Source organism: Drosophila obscura, unplaced genomic scaffold (assembly GCF_018151105.1).
Source record: "Drosophila obscura isolate BZ-5 IFL unplaced genomic scaffold, ASM1815110v1 contig_1, whole genome shotgun sequence".
Taxonomy (NCBI): Eukaryota; Metazoa; Arthropoda; class Insecta; order Diptera; family Drosophilidae; genus Drosophila; species Drosophila obscura.
Window position 1 is genome coordinate 1,858,771 of NW_024542679.1, and position 15,647 is coordinate 1,874,417.

The 15,647-nt window shown below is 45.7% G+C and overlaps 3 protein-coding genes across 8 annotated transcripts in view; 1 reads left to right on the plus strand and 2 right to left on the minus strand.

Moving 5' to 3' along the window:
* Nucleotides 1–7,447, minus strand: part of LOC111069591 (Down syndrome cell adhesion molecule-like protein Dscam2) — a 42,149-nt gene extending 34,702 nt beyond the window's left edge. For all 5 annotated transcript variants that reach the window (XM_022359712.2, XM_022359714.2, XM_022359713.2 and 2 more), the window contains exon 1: nucleotides 7,382–7,447. The gene's annotated coding sequence lies outside the window, so the exon portion shown is untranslated. The remainder of the gene's footprint in view (nucleotides 1–7,381) is intronic.
* Nucleotides 7,448–7,927: 480 nt separating this feature from the next.
* On the plus strand, nucleotides 7,928–9,630 carry LOC111069630. 2 transcript variants are annotated; one of them, XM_022359771.2, is made up of 4 exons: nucleotides 7,928–8,019; nucleotides 8,080–8,258; nucleotides 8,339–9,042; nucleotides 9,099–9,630. In XM_022359771.2, the coding sequence occupies exons 2-4, from the start codon at nucleotides 8,114–8,116 to the stop codon at nucleotides 9,357–9,359; spliced, it is 1,110 nt and encodes a 369-aa protein (XP_022215463.2). In that variant the 5' UTR covers nucleotides 7,928–8,019; nucleotides 8,080–8,113; the 3' UTR covers nucleotides 9,360–9,630. The 2 variants fall into 2 exon arrangements, with proteins under 2 accessions (XP_022215463.2, XP_022215464.2); XM_022359772.2 differs by having other exon boundaries at nucleotides 7,941–8,019; nucleotides 8,090–8,258.
* A 2,770-nt stretch (nucleotides 9,631–12,400) lies between these two features.
* Nucleotides 12,401–13,847, minus strand: LOC111069631 (eukaryotic translation initiation factor 4E1). Its single transcript, XM_022359773.2, has 5 exons — nucleotides 13,411–13,847; nucleotides 13,254–13,328; nucleotides 13,081–13,180; nucleotides 12,924–13,011; nucleotides 12,401–12,859 (listed from the first exon to the last, which is right to left on the minus strand). The coding sequence occupies exons 1-5, from the start codon at nucleotides 13,689–13,691 to the stop codon at nucleotides 12,699–12,701; spliced, it is 705 nt and encodes a 234-aa protein (XP_022215465.1). The 5' UTR covers nucleotides 13,692–13,847; the 3' UTR covers nucleotides 12,401–12,698.
* Nucleotides 13,848–15,647: the final 1,800 nt, after the last annotated feature.

The following is a 15,647-nucleotide window of genomic DNA, read 5'->3' on the forward strand; positions in this document are numbered from 1 at the left end:
TTGAAAACATCTTAGACTTTCCTTTTTCTTAGTGTATAATCTCTCTCTCTCTCTCTCCCATTTTTTCAAGTCTCTATAGTTCTGGCATTTTCTTCCTGGTTTCGGGCTTTTGCCGCCCCTTTGAGCGCATTTTTATGCTTGCGGAGAGAAAATTATGCATCAGCGCGAAATTGGAGCGCCATAAGTTTGCCAACTGAAGTGCTGACATCCTCATCTGTGAAGTGAAGTTGGGGCCCAAGCCACAGCCACAGCCTCAGCTTCAGCCTCAGCCGGAGCCTGAGCCACAGCGAACCATCAGAGTATTTGCAAGCGGAGTACTCGTATCTGGTGGATGCAAAATATCACAAAAATATGCTAAAACACGTGTGGCATGTACGCATCCGCCCATCCCACATTCCACATTCCCCACTCCCATTCCCAGTCCACTCTTTGGGCAGCCGCACAGACGAGACGAGTGGTCCCCAAGGTAAACTTCTGGACATTATAAAAAAAAAGAATAAAAAGAAAACAAAACAAAAATGCGGCACGAAACTTGAAACTATGCAAAAGGGACACAGGACACAGTTCGATACGAAAAAAAGATAAGAACGACAAAAAAGAAGCGTATAAAACTGTCAATAACGATAAAGTAGAGAGTCGGAAAGGGGAATGGCAGCCAGGGAGTAGGGATAGCAGGGACTACGGATAGCAGGGGGAATGGTAACAAAATGCCGCTTAAGCAACATGGAAATTACGCCCAGTGCGAATATCATCAGCAAACTGCTGGAAACAGGCAACAGGCAACAGGCGGGGGTGCGAAGCGGGCAGAAATGCTTCGTTTATTTTCTTCGTTACTTGTTGTATTTTCTTCTGTTTTACTCCCGACTCTCGGCTCTGGGCTCTGGACCCTCTCCCTCTGGCACTCCAACTCTCGGTTTTTTTTTTTTGTTCTCAGTGTCCCCGTAAAAAATCATGACTTGGCAATTATGCGGCAAATGTGCGCAATGGGCAACCCTGGCAGCAAACAAAAGAGAGAAAGGAAACAGAGACACACACACACACACACACACACACACAAAGGAAAGGAGCAGAAAGGAAGAGCAGAAGTAGAAGTAGTAGAGGAGAAAAAAAAAAAGGAGAACATGCATAAATATTACGCATACGCCGCATTGCACTGCCAACGTTTGCTAAATTGCTGGCAATTAGTTTAAAGTGCGACAGGCAACTGAAAAATGAATCAAAATTGCATGCCTAAGCAGATTTCCCTATATGCACAGCCCCATCTGAGCCACAGCAGTGCCAGCAGAGGAATGTGTTCCCAGCAAGAAATTCAACTGAAAATCGCAAAACATAAACTCTTAAAAAGAATATTAGCATTGGAAAACTCTAAAACATAAGGAATAGAATAGAATTCAATTATGTGATGGTATAACTCTTCAAACGAAAGGAAATAACTTATTGCCTATGGTACATCGAATCGAATTTTTGGACAGAGATTCTATTGCGATTACATTGCCATTTGCATTAATAAATTCTACTGAAAACTCGCTAAACTTAAATATATTTAAATGACGTCTAGTGCCAAAGTAAACACTTGTTTGAAATCAATCAGAAGAGGTCTGATGATCAAAGCGGAAACTCAACTTTGAACTGTGTCTTTGTAAGCGGCTTCTTCTCCTATTTCACGTCAAACGTATTTCCTTTATGGAATCTGGAGTCTTTGCCAAAGGCTTACACACTTGAAGTCAGTTTCGATTTATTTGTATTACACTTAACGCTGTGTCTGCCTCCGGCTGGGTCTCCGTCCCCTGTCCCCTGTCTCTGTCTGCATTAAAGCCAGCCCAAGAAACCCAAGCCTCTACATCTCCCCATCTGCAGACAAACACACATGTGGCCAAAAGAGAGAAAGAAAGAGAGAGAGCGAGGAGAAAACAAGTGCAATTTATAGACTTCAACGCTTGGCCAGGTCTGTGTCCGTGTCCGTGTCTGCTCGTGGGTCTCGTCCTCCTCGTCTCCTCAAGCAGCAGCAGAAGCAGCCGCCGTATGGCAACAGCAGCCATCGTGTCTGCCAAATACGTGATTTATTTTAATAGATAATCATTATGCCATCGATTTCTATCATGTCTGGGGCATCTGTTTCGCTTGTTGCATGCCACTCGAGCACACATTCCATCCCATCCCATCCCATCCCAAACTGTCTCTTCTGTTGGCTTGTTGTACGTGCGTCAATAAATCAAAATCAAATGGCTTTTAGCTTATTGTTTTCGCGTGGGTAAATAGAAAAACATGTGTGCGACAAATGGCAGAGGTTAATGCCCATAAAAGTAGGCTACAAATTGGATCTAAGGTTTATGATAGAGACAGTGAGAGAGAGAGAGGGCAGAGAGCAGAGAGAGGAAATGGCATGGGCATGGGAAAATTGCAATCAGAAAGAGAGAGAGAGAGAGATGAAGATCCATGGCTTTAAGCGGGGACCTGCTGCTGCTGCTGCTGCTGCGGTCATAGTTCACGGTTCATTCACATGGCGTAGCCGTATTTAAATTGTGCCATTATGCACTCGAGGGCCGGAGAGACCCACACACAGGCAGAAAAAGAGGAGGCCCTCTCGCTAATGACTTTTTACAGCATCTCTGGTTACGGCTGCTGCTCCTGCCACAAAAAATCAATAGAATGCAAAGGACCAGAACCACGGACTGCATGGGAATCTCGGCTGGCAAAACAAAAGGGCCGGGAACCCAGAGACAGGAACATGGACAGCAGCAGGGTGTGTGTGGGGGGGGGGCAGACAGAGGACAGTGGACTGTGGAGAGTGGAAGAGTGGCGCGAGTGGTTTTGGCCAGAAGGTTGTCGTCTGATGCATTGTAACACTGGCCGACCGGCTGGCCGCAAACAAACAGCGGCATGCAGACACACACACGCACACACAGGCAAAAAATAAACACAAATGGAAATAGAAATGAATGCAAAAAATAGTGGAAAAAAATAGAGAAAATCAATAAACCGAAAGCATGAAGCAACAAACAAACAAACAAAAACAGAAAGGATAGGATCAGAGACGAGAGACGAGAGAGTGTGGCAAAACGAGTGGGAGAAGCCAGTGGGGAAAATGCATAACAAACTGTGAAATGAAAAGCCAGAGCTACAAAATTGTGCAAGAAATTATATGCATATACATATATATATATATACGTATAAGGAAAAAAAAAGAGAGCGAAGGGGTAGCAGCGGTAGTGCCTGTGCCTGTGACTGAGCCTGCCCTCTTGCCTCTGAAGTGCACATAAAAATCATTTAAAAACAGCAGCCAAGCAGACACGGAGCAGAGCACAAGCTCGGGGGCAGGACCCCCTCCAGCAGGAGCAGGAGCACGAGCACGAGCAGGAGGTAGCCAGAAGAGCAGGCAGGAGGAGCACTTTCCAGCTGGGGCTCCAAGGTAAGTCCACGTCGCTCTGATTCACTGCAAAAAAATTGAGTTCAACAGAGAGAGAACCCCTAAGCCCTCACCACCTCTATCTGTACGGTGCGCGGGGATGTACACAAAATGGGTCTAAAGTCATAAACTTTTCCCCCATTGCAGCTGATGCCAACACGTTTTCGGCTGCTTTTGCTGTTGCTGTTGCCGTTGTTGTTGCCCCTTGTTGTTGCTGGTTGCTGGTTGCTCAGTGATTTTTCCTGGGCCTGTTACTATGCCACGCTTTACTGGTCTTTTGTTTCCTTCGTTTCGTCTATGACTAACGAGGGAAATATTGGGTTAAGTAAAATATATACCAGTAATAGTACACGAGAGAGTGTGGGCTTGGGTGTGGAAAACAATGGAAAAACCAACTAAAAGTTATTTCCGAAAAAAGCCTGAAAACTACCCTGAAATAAAGCGAAGGTAGGCAAGCTGAAACGACTGAAATTCTTTGCAAAACAATGGGGAAAAAGTCTGAGAACTGCACCGATGGAGAGATGGAAGAAATAAGAACGCCGGGGAATACATTTATACATATGTATGTATATGCAACTCTTTATATTTTAATTGTATTTTTTAATGGGGAATGCAAATGGATTTCCACAGCGCTCAAATTTCTGACTAAGCTACCGTTTCATTTGGATTTGGCCTTAAAATTCATTCCTCATTTTCGTATTATTTTAAATACATTTCTCACGCGACTTCAGAGTATCTTCCAGCTGCCAATCAATCGTGGGGGAGAGGAGGAATGGATGGATGGCCTATGCAACATGCTCGCGTGTTTTGCCATAAATCCAACAAGATTGTTAACCCACCAGAACTCTGCCCCAGAGTGCTGCAGCAGAAGAGCAGCAGCAGCACATCAATCATGAGCAGCAGTCGACGACCCGCAGCAATAATTTTAAATGCCAAGTCAGGCAGGGATTGGGGATCGAGGCGCTTCGAGGCGCGCTTAAAATGTCACACGCCAATCAAAAGCAAAAGCAAACATAAAGCAGAATGGCAGGCTGGCAGTCAGGCAGTCAGGCCGGAGATCGTGCGCCTCGGCTCTCGTGTCATTTAAGTATAAATAAAATATAAGCCCCCCAATCAACCCCCCAACAACAAAATATAATTTCTCAACTTTTGGCAAACATTTTTGGTTGCATATTTTTGGAGGCGCCGCCGCCTTTGCTGCTGCGTTGCAGGAGTATATGTGTGATTTCTTAATTTGTTACAGGAAAAACTTTAACCTACATCCCCCCACCAGGCTCACCCCTCCCCAACACCCAGCCCATTCCCTTGTTTCCTCTCTCTCTGGGTTAAAGTGGCAGGGAAACTTTCCTTTGGCTTTTGCTTTTGCCTTTCCTTTCCTTTCCATGTGCCTGTTTGGTGGGCGGGAGGAAAAACATTTTGTACGTGACTTTTGTAGAAAATGATGGATCAGTGTGGCTGATGGGGGTCGTTGGGGTAGGGAGAGTGCTGGATAAAAGTGAAACTTGTTCCTCCTTTCATTCTTCCTTCCTTCTAATTAATGTCAGTAGCAGCAGCAGCCCTTGGGAGGTTCATATTTCGGTTCTATTTTTGTGCTAGATTGCGCATACGCAGCGCAGCGTACAATGATACCAAAATATTGCGTATACGCACTGCGGGCAGCTGTTGCAGTACGAATTGTAGTAGGCCTGCCTCATCCCAAAAGAGATAGAGAGCAAGAGCAAGAGAGAGAGAAGTGGTACTGCCAGATAGTGAGAGAGAGAGAGCGAGAGCGTAACGATGACCGAAAATTTAAATAAAGCAAAACTCCGTTTTGCCGGCAAACGGCAGAAACTACTATTACTACAACTACTACGCACACACACACATGGAGGGAGGGGGTGCAAGATATACATATCCATATATATATGTATCTGGCATCTGCATGTGTGTGTGCGCTGGTCACTTCCGCTGTAAAACGCATGAAATACGAGGGATTTTTACTACACATCAGCAACAGACATCACACAGCCTCATGCGACACATGCCTCGTATGCCTCGTCTGCCTCGTCTGCCTCTGTGTGTGTGGGTCTGCGGCAATCAATAAATTTTGTGTGTGCAGCAGCCACAACAGCAACAAACGGCAACAACAAAAATTGCTGCTACTGCTGCTGGTGCAGCTGCACTATGAACCATATATGTATATGTATAAGTAGTAGTAGTAGTAGTAGTGGCGTGGCATGAGTATTCCTGTGTGTATCTGCATGTGTGGCACGAGTATATTGCCGGCACAGACAGATTTATAGTTTGTCATGGCGGCGGCAGCATCGTTGGCCAAAAATAGTTGCAGCTTCTCTCTCTCTCTTTCACGAGAAATGCATTTTCGTTCATAAAATCAATAGGCCTGGCTCTACCTCTCTCTTCCTTTATGCTGCTGCTGCTGCTGCAGCATTAGCCGGCCGGTCTTCAGAAAGCTACACACACACACTTTTATGAGTACAGGAGCTGCTCCACCTCTTGACTGCTAATTGCCTGCATAAAGAAGACACAAAAGAAATGTATAAATAAATGCCATTTGCCCCCCTGCCCCATGAACAATACATGGGAAAAATGTCAAACAATTAAGCGGCAATTAGCAGCAAAGGTTGAGAGAGTGCCGCCAGGAGGCAGGCAGGATGTCGTCGTCCTCCTGCCCATGCTGCTACGTGAATGCGTTGCTAAATGTGTCTTCAGCTGAAGCTGCTGCTCAAAAGGGGGTTGGCCATGCCCTGAATTGGGGGTTGGGGCATGAAAGCTGAGAGGCACTTAAGAATGCGGAGGTTACCATGAAGCCGGCATATGCATATGTATGCCTTATTGATGAGGCATGCCCCCGAGCGAACAGCGAAGGCAAGGCCATATGGCACTTTTCTTGCTTCCAAGTGAATTCGGAGAAGATCTTTAAGCGTTGCTTGGAAATCTAAAGCACTAAACACGCAAATATGCTGCAAATCTTCAGTTAACTTTCTCGCATTATACATACATACATAGGTAAGCATATCGGTGGAATATACACTTCTAATGTTAATATTTAATACATGCAAAATTTAAAACTGCACAGCACAATTTTCTATAAATTTAAGCAACTCCTCCTCCTGCACATAGTCCGTAATCTACTTCCACCAAACCCGTTAACACTCCCAAAAATAAACCCATTTCCTGTCTTCACAGCACTCCCAAAATTCACTTCACTTTTTATAAGTATCTCGCGACTAACTTCTCATCAACTAAAACAAATTTGCATGCAATTTTCTCTCTGGCGGAAGCACTTGCACGCGGGCACTTTACCATTTTATGTGTCCAAAAAAAAAAAACAAGCATAGAAAATAAAAGAAGAAACCTTAAAACAAAGTTCTTGTTGTTGTTTTTTTCATGATTTTAGCACGTTGTTGCAATTCAATTTATTTTCAATTTGCGCGCATGCAACGCGGCGGTGAAGAGGAAGGAAAGAGTCCTGGTGGCAGCACGAGGGCACAAGTGCGCGGGGCGGGGGGTGAGCACCATTCATTAGACACAACATTATCAGTGCAAAAGTGTTGTTGTAGCCTTGTTGCATACTTGGCGGAATTTCACGTTCTTGATGGAGCCGGCACACTCACACACACACACACACACACACACATATACTGGTATCAGATATATATATACTGTATATAAGTACTGTTATTTACACGGCACGCACGTTCTTGCCGCTTCTTCTCTTGTTGCTATTGCACTTTCGCCGCCTTTGCATGCTCTTTCGTACACAACGCGAAACTGCAAGCAAGCCCAAAAGACAGAGACAACAACAATACTGCGACGGCGCGCTCTCTTTTTGCCAGAGTGGCTATTGATAACGGTTCTTTTCGGTCTTTGCCATCTCTTTCTCACATCTCTCCCGCTCTCACAGTGTCGCTCATTCGTTTCGCTCTCTGCCCGTCTGTCTGTCTGTCTGTCTGTCTGTCTGTCTGGCACACTTACAATAAGACTTCTCGGCAAAAAGGGAAGAGGAGCGAACCAACCGACAACGAGGAACGTCGAACAGCAACTGAATTCTGATTGCGCTGTCCCGCAGCATTTGTGCATGTTCTTCGTTCACACTTCTCTGGCACATGAATACCAATACCAATACCAATGCCAACATCCTGCATCCTGGTGGATGCTGTGTGCCACTGCGCAGAAGCGCGCTGCGATGGCAACAGGAACGTAGTAAAATTTATAGTAAATTGGATCCCATTCGCATTTCATTCACAGCCCACCAACGCAACCCCATACCCACTGACGAGTAAACGCCGATCGGCAGCAATGCAACTTGTGCAGAGTGCCACTTACTTGAGGTGAGTCACTGTCACTGTCGCTGTACTTTATGCTAATAGAAAGTAAGTTTTTGATTTCAGCGGGCTTTTAGTGACGATTTTTGCCAAATAAACAGAAAAAGGAACTTGCCATGGAACAAAACAGCTGCGCTGCGGCAGGCGTTACACAACACTGCTCAGGCGGCTCGATAAACGCTTTACAACACATTTATCAAACTTGACGCAAAATCCGAAATATTTTATTATGAATTTTACTTGCAATCTGCCCACTCGCTTTCGAGTAAATACGCCTGGGAATATCCAGTAAGTACGGTGTACAAATTAACTAAAATATATGCGCTAGCTTGTACGCAATCATAATAGATTATTTTAGTTGCCAAAAACAAACGGGTCACCCATGACGAGCATCGTTGTCGACGATGCCGCATATAGGCATGAATACTTTCTGCAAGAAGCGCTTATGATTAGCCGCGCCATCACGGACCAGTTGCAGGCAGACGAATGCGTTTTCCAGGATTATCTAGGCGAACTGCGGCATACGGGTATGTATGTATGTCGTGGTGCTCCTCTACACCTGTGTATCTCTTGTGTATCGCCCCCACTGATGTGTGCCCAACTGCAGGTGCCTTTGTGCACGGAACAGACATGGAACTGCCACTGACTTTTGAGGTCTTCTTGCCCATCCGATTGCCCGTTGCGCTGGCACCCAGCTTCGATGAGAAGCAACGCACTGTGCAGCTGCGGAAGCCCGACACGGAGCATCCCTTCTTCTTTGGCAACCTGCTGAACTCCACGAACATGAACCTGCTGCTGGAGCAGGAGCTGCAGCAGGCCATCGCCAGCATAGGCAGCATAGAATCCAAATCGAAAGGCGCTGTGGTGTACGACTTGAGCTACAGGGCGCACCACTTGCGCCGGGTGCCGTTCATGCACCAGATCCTGGCCGTGGAGCGGAACAGCAACGGGCGGCGATGCCTGCGCTTTGACTTCATCCTGGCGATGCTGTTCGAGGGGCCGGTGCTGCCCCTGCCGCCCTACTATGATGCCCCCATCAACTACACGTGGCTCGCCTACACCAAGATCGCCATCGATCGCAACAGCAATCCGGCCGATTGGGGCGTCCTGGTGCCCAAGTGGCAGACACGGGATCTCAAAGCCGCTGTGCTCTGCCACAACGTGCTACTTAACACGCACTGCCTGCTGAGCACCCAGCAGTGTCCCAACTATGTCGCGCCGGGCTGCCTGAAGCTGGGCTTTGCCACAGCCGTCCAGCAAATCAAAGGCTTGGGATATGCAGGCACGCCCATGCAACAGTTCACTGTGTTGGTAAGCCCATCCCTCTGCCCTTCAGTCTATTATATTGATGCTCGTTTCGCAAGTAGATTATGAAAAAATTGGTGGAAAAGAACATATTCCGTGTGGATTCCACCAAAAATGTGAAGGGTGTACTGCTCAATGCGCGCCAGCAGCGTATGCGCGTCGAGGGGCTCATGCGAATGCTAGAAAATCCCCAAGATGAGACGGCCAATAACATTATGAATGCGTACAAGAAATACATCTATGTACCGCCGCCGCCAAAGCGATCCAACAGCGCGCCACGAGGCCTCGACTCGAACGTAGCAAAGCGACGCAATAGCATTTAGAGCAGAGCTTCATTCAGACTTTTAAAACTCAATTGACCGGAAGAGAGTGGACGAGGGTTGTGGGCGAGGCGAGGGTTCCCTTTGGGGGCTTCTCTTGTTATTTGTAAGTGGTTGTGAAATTTGAGTTGAAAGGTTTGAATTGGCCAACCTAATCCTTTCTTGTGTATGCTTGCTGTCAGAGTCTTAGTGTCAAATCTCAGTAATTGAGCAACTTTAGTGCCCACAACCAGAAAAGGGACAAACCTGAGACAAAAGTTAATAAAAGCCAACTAAAAACTAAAGCTCTACGTGCCACTGTTTTAGTATACCTTTTTTCTCCTCCGTTCTTTAGCCTTCCACAAATCTGTGTATGTGGGAAAAAGTTAAATTGCAAATAGCTTGGGCTGGGCTGGGCTGGGACTTAGCTTTGCCCAATGGGCGTGGCGTGGCAGAGTACAGTTACAGAGGGGAAGAGGACATGAAATTTTAGAAAAATTTCTGCTGTTATTGTTAGGGCCAAAACAACAACAAAAAAAGGGGGTAAAAGGCGGGCAAGGGCAGAGCAGTCAGAAAGCGAATGGGTACGGGTACGGGTACGGTACGTGGGGGAGGTTGCATTAAACAGAAAGACACAAAAAAAGTTTTCAGAGTTTACAGAGCGCTTTTGACATTTCATTGTTGTCAACTTTTAACTAGTTTTTTATGCTGTCATTATTTTCAAATGCAAATCGCCTACAGCCAACTCCGAGGGAAATACAGCCAGGTCCCAAAAAAATGGCACAACATTTGTACAGACACATTACTATGTATATATACGAGTAGCTGTGTATATATATATATATATATATATATCCGATTTGATTTGATTCGTTTTGTCTTTAATTGCATTCGAGTGTGTGCCATTTTGTCATATGTTTCGGGATGGGATCGATCCTAGTGATGAGTTAATTCTGTTAATTTGCCAACTGATTCAACCGATTTGATTGGCAGTCCGAAGAGTGTTTATTGCATTTTCCACTTTTCGTTATTTTAATTGCATTTGCCCAGCTCTGCTCTGCTCCAGGACAGAGTTCGCTCAGCTTAAAGTTCTGCTGCAGTAAATGCCAATAAATCAACTGGAGATGGAGATGAAAATTCATCTGCAGCAAAATGAAATCATAAAGAAGTGGAGAGCAGAGCCAGAGCCATTGGAGCTCATAAAACGGAATAGCATGGGCGAAGTGGGAGAGTATACCACTCTAAGCTTAAATTAAAAGCAAAGGTCAGATGGGGTTCTGGTTATGTTTTTCTACTAGCAGCAGCAGCAGCCAACAGCAGCCAACAGCAGCCATCACTTAATATTCTTAATAATATTTTTAAAGTTTGCTCGAATCTAAAATGAAATTCAGCAGCATTTTCTTCTCCTTTTTGCCGCAAACAAGACACAAAGAAAAGTTGCCAAGCGTCGGGAAAAGCGTGTCGAGCAGTGGATGGAATCTTTAATCAAAAAATAATTATGAGCGACAGGGGAGAAGAGAGCGGAAAAGATAGTAGGAGCCAGAGAGAGATTGTGTGTGTGTCCTGGCAGCCAGGAAAATTACATTTGAATTATGACAAAAGTGGGTGGTCGCTGGTCGGTGGAAACGGAAGCTGCCCCGAAATACTGATGTGCAGCAAATGAGCTAAACGAAAAGCGGGAGTGAAATTTGAGTGGCGGCAAGGAGAGATATCAGAACAAATAAAGAGCCAACCACTGCCGGAATTTACGCAACAAACAGAGCGCTGCAAATTGGACAGACAGGGACAATCGCAGGACCTCAAGTTGTACGACCCACACAGTGGGTAGGAGCGTAGCCGTAGCCAGTGTCGGGGAGCTGAAAAAGTTTATGTGAAAAACAGACAATTAATTTGTTTTGCAGCGCCAAAGGGACACCAGCCACAGGACACCAATCGAGGTCTGGGTGTGGGTCTGGGTCTGGGTCCATGCCGCTGCCGGTGTCGGTTCGGAGGGACAAACAATTTCGTGCTTGTTGGCAAAGAAAATTTACTTGCCAAAGACAATTGGAAGCCGACACACAGAGCAAGCTGTTCGAGAAAAGAGGAATTCAGAGTTGGAGTCCAAACAGAGCGAGAGACAGATAGAGAGCGAGTCCGTGAATGAAATGGATAAACATTTTACGCTCTTTGTTTAATTAAAATTGCAACAGGCTACACATGGAGCAACAGAGCCAGAGCCAGAGGTAGAGAACTCTAGAAGGACCATCCCCTGGAAAAGGACCTCTGCAAAGTCAGCGTTTTTCAATTAAGCTTGCATTTCATTTAATAAACAAAGAAAAAGGGCTACAGCATTAGTGCTATTCTCTGCCGGATATTTGCACTTTTTACTCTCTCTCTCTCTCTCTCTCTGCATTTCTTTTGTGTGTGTGTTTTGTCCGGTTATCCCTTATTTGTTTTGTCCCTTTGACATCCTCCGGCTCCGGATCCTGACTATTGTTCTGCCAAAAGAGAAAACTTTTATTGCTGCTATTAAATTACACTTTAAGTGGAAGGCGGAGAAGTAGGAGGAACTACTGGCCTTATCAACGGGTGAATGTGAATGTTATTACCTGTTCCATCTGCTGTTCAGTGCCAGTGCCACGTACGTGTTGGCATATTCATTCACCCATCCAGGCATTCATCTGCGCCCAGGAATTCTGCTCATATTAAACGACAGAGAAACCAAATGGATATCCTCGTACGTAGTGTATCACGTTCCAGTCATTTGGCGGATGCCACTTCATAATTCAATAAAACAATAAAAAAAAAAAAAAAGAAACCCGAATCCCTACAAATTACAACAATCAAATCATGCGAGTGGCGGATGTCCCTAGCATATTTTCATAAATTGGTCACAATTTGCTATGCCACAAGGGCCCCAGGACACGCACACACACGCACACATAAGCACATGGCGGGGCGTGGGAGAGAGCCAAAATTATGACGCCAAGGATAATCGTCTGAAGGCGAGGGATACGTGAGGCGACTTCGCCTGAGCCAGGGACAGAGACACGTGTGGGAGGGAGTACGTGCATAGCTTTCGACAAGTTTTTAGAGCTGTTTGCAATGCTTTATTGGGGTAGGGGATATATTCATATTTCATGTGTATCCAGTGCGTGAGCAGAGGATTTTCTCTGCGCTGTGATGTGACGTGTCTGCGTGTGGAATGTCACTCCGAGACGATCGTAGATGCACATTTCAGGCAGACAATGAACTGTGCATTTACGACAACGCTCTCGAGAGGATCTTTGTAGGTACTATACTATGTGGGCGCCTTCTCTGGATTATTTTATACTAGTCTATAGATATTCTGTGTGTGGAGCCTTCCCATGGGGTGAGGGGCATTTACAATTTGTAGATGGCATTGACATTGGGTCCATGCTGCACCATGGCATCCTTGTGCACCTGGTACTGGATCTCCACAGTTCTCAAGTTCAGCATGATCTTCAACTGATGGCCCAGGGACATCACAGCCGTAGCATTGCACGCGTTCTTGGTCCAGAGAGCTGCAGAAGAGATTGTATAAATAATTCTAGATACTGTTTAGAGAGTGCCACGTTTAGTACTCACACAACTTGTTGGCCTTGTTGCGCACATTGATGACAACGCCGCTGATTTCGTCCGAATGTTGGAAGCACTCGCCAATGCAGCACAAAAGCTGCAAACACACAAAAACACCATGAGTCGGGGGCATTTTTAATGCTAGCTAACACTGCCACAAACTCACCAAATCATGCCACAACTTGTCACTCATGACCTTGGTGCTTTTGTCCAATATCATAATCCAACGGCCGCCATCCTTGTTGACATCATCCTCCCACATGGGACTGAAAAAAGAAATATGAAAGCCGACATCAAATACCAGCAAAAAGACACTTGCAGATGCGTGAAAAAACTTACCGCACTCCCTGCTTGAATACCATATAATCGTTGAAGACGCGCAGATCAGATGGTGGCTTAATAAAATAGTAAACACTAACCACACACACACACACACACATGTATAGAAAAAATATTTATATATGTAAGCGAATTTTCTGCATCAAGAAAAACTCACCTAAAAAAATCCTCAACTGTGTTGAAGCTCGTCACTTCGTTAAGCATATCGCTCCAGGCCTTGGAGCGATCATTCTCCCAGTGCCACACCGTCCAGGTGTGCTCCAGCGGATGCTTTACCAGCAAATCGTCGTCCAGCAGGCTACGCACGTGATTAAACGAAGAACGCTCCAATTGCAGCTCCTCCTGCTCATCGACCATGAAATTCACGGGGCCCGACATGGGCATTGGCATGCCCATAGTTGGGGCCATAGCATAATCTTCGTAGCCAGTAAACACCATCTTGATTTGCTTAGCTCTGCAATTTCTTTTTTTGCTTTTCGCAGATTATTTTTAGTTAATTTTTTCTCGAGTTTTTATATACTTTTATAGAAAACTCTATGCACTTATGGAATTGTGTGTTTGCACAGCAGCTGTATATTTAGTAATGATGAAAACTGAGAAAAAAAAGCGCACTCAATACATTAACTCTTCGCCTACTTTTTATTTTTTTTCGATGCTCAAAGTATCGATTGGCGATAAGTACTTTGCGCAGGTCGCAGTGCTACCCATCTGATCAAATGCAGTGTGACCAACTCAGCCCGAAAGTTTAAATCAAATGTAACGTGCGGCAGAGCCACAGCCAAGGGTCTATCAATTGAAATGTCACGCTAATAAAATAAAATGCCACCGAGCATACGATAAATGCACGAAAATAATAAAATGTGACTCAAATGAGCAACGGCGACAGCAGCCACAGACAACAGCAGCCAGCAGCCAGCCGCCAGCAGGGAAAGGCGAAAGACGAAAGACGAAACCAAGACCCAGACATGGGACCCTCTCCTTGGCTGGAGCTGGCGTCTGCCCCAGCACTTGTGCAACAGTTTGGCCTCCAGTCAATAATCGAAATCGACTCGGGCTTGTGGCAATAAAAATTTGTCTTCGCCGCTTAAGTTCTGCGCCTTGTTGCACACAGCACTCCTGCCTTGCGCTGCTCTCTGCACTTCCCGCTGTGTGCCAGTGCAGATAATAAAGTATGTGAGTCGCTACGTGGCAGCTTCTCTGGCGTTCTGTAAAGTAGCTATGGGGCCCCTTGTAATGTGCACCATTTGTTGCCGGGAGTATGGTGGCACAGAAGCCGCTGTGGCTTTTGGTTGCTTGCAGGAGCCGTGTCTAGAGCTACTGCTGCTGGTTCCTGCTGCTCGACTGAGTTATGTTGGCCAAGTTTTCGGGGTACAAAAGTGTTGGCAATGTTCCTACTTCTGGTCTGCTCTGCTCTGGTCTGGTCTAATATATCTCTCTGTGTGTGCGGCACAAATAAGTTGCCTGCTTCAATTTACTTAAAAATTCTATTTATTTTCAGTCTTAAGCAGTTTTCTCCGGGGAATCGTATGCATTTTTAGGCACCTCCAAGTGTAGATATTTTCACTTGATTACGATAATAAATTCAGGAGCTGTGGCAAATTGAAATGACTCTAGAATTGCGAGCTGCACGCCACGCCTCGTTGATTCCACACTTGTTTCTGGCAAAACTTAAATTCTACGAGTAGTTCTGGAATAGTTTTCCACACCCCACCCCACCGCACCGCACCCAGCAATCTACACTCTTCCGAAGCTTAGTTATGCTTTGTTGAATCTGACTTTGTGCAACGCTTCTCAGGTGGCACTTTGGAGTATACGCAATATTTTACAGCTTTTTGCACTTTGCTGGCTGAGCTGAAAATACATGGTCAGTAAATCTTTTAAAATATTGTAATGTGCCTCAACTTCTAGTGGCAGCTATAAGAGTGGGGGAGGGGTAAAGCAAGCAGGTCTCTTTCTCCCTCTCTGTTCCTCTCTGTTCCAGCTTAAGCGCTTTGCTTTGAGTGCCGTAGAGCAGTAAAAACGCCCACAGACTTGAGAATATGGGAGTAGGAAAAGCGCGTAAATAGAGCAGGAAGCCGGAACGGAGTCCGCCCCAGCTCGTCTTGGGGCTTGGAGGCAGCCGCACCAGCCGCACCAGCAGCAGCAGCTCAGTGCAGACAAGCGCATGCAAGAAATGAAAATGATTTGGGGCATTATGTTTGCCTCCTCCGGACTCCATTTCCACCGTCGCTTCTGCTTCAGCTTCCTTTCCGGTTCGGTCTTTGGGCTCTGTTCTGTTCTGTTCTATTCTGTCTTTTTTTTTTCCTTTTTTGGCTACAAAATTGCTTTGGTTTTCCTTCATGTTGATTGTAAAAGATTTCAGCGTTGAAAGCACAAAGCAGGCGATGATGTACG

What these genes read in the sequence shown, in the direction of transcription:
- LOC111069631 (XM_022359773.2), bottom strand. Translation starts at nt 13,691, where the DNA reads ATGGTGTTTACTGGCTACGAAGATTATGCTATGGCCCCAACTATGGGC. An exon ending in GTATTCAAGCAGGGAGTGCG is followed by an intron (nt 13,181 to 13,253) that starts GTAAGTTTTTTC and finishes TTCTTTTTTCAG; the next exon opens with TCCCATGTGGGAGGATGATG. An exon ending in CAACAAGGCCAACAAGTTGT is followed by an intron (nt 12,860 to 12,923) that starts GTGAGTACTAAA and finishes TCTCTTCTGCAG; the next exon opens with CTCTCTGGACCAAGAACGCG.
- LOC111069630 (XM_022359771.2), top strand. Translation starts at nt 8,114, where the DNA reads ATGACGAGCATCGTTGTCGACGATGCCGCATATAGGCATGAATACTTT. An exon ending in AGGCGAACTGCGGCATACGG is followed by an intron (nt 8,259 to 8,338) that starts GTATGTATGTAT and finishes GCCCAACTGCAG; the next exon opens with GTGCCTTTGTGCACGGAACA. An exon ending in TGCAACAGTTCACTGTGTTG is followed by an intron (nt 9,043 to 9,098) that starts GTAAGCCCATCC and finishes TTTCGCAAGTAG; the next exon opens with ATTATGAAAAAATTGGTGGA.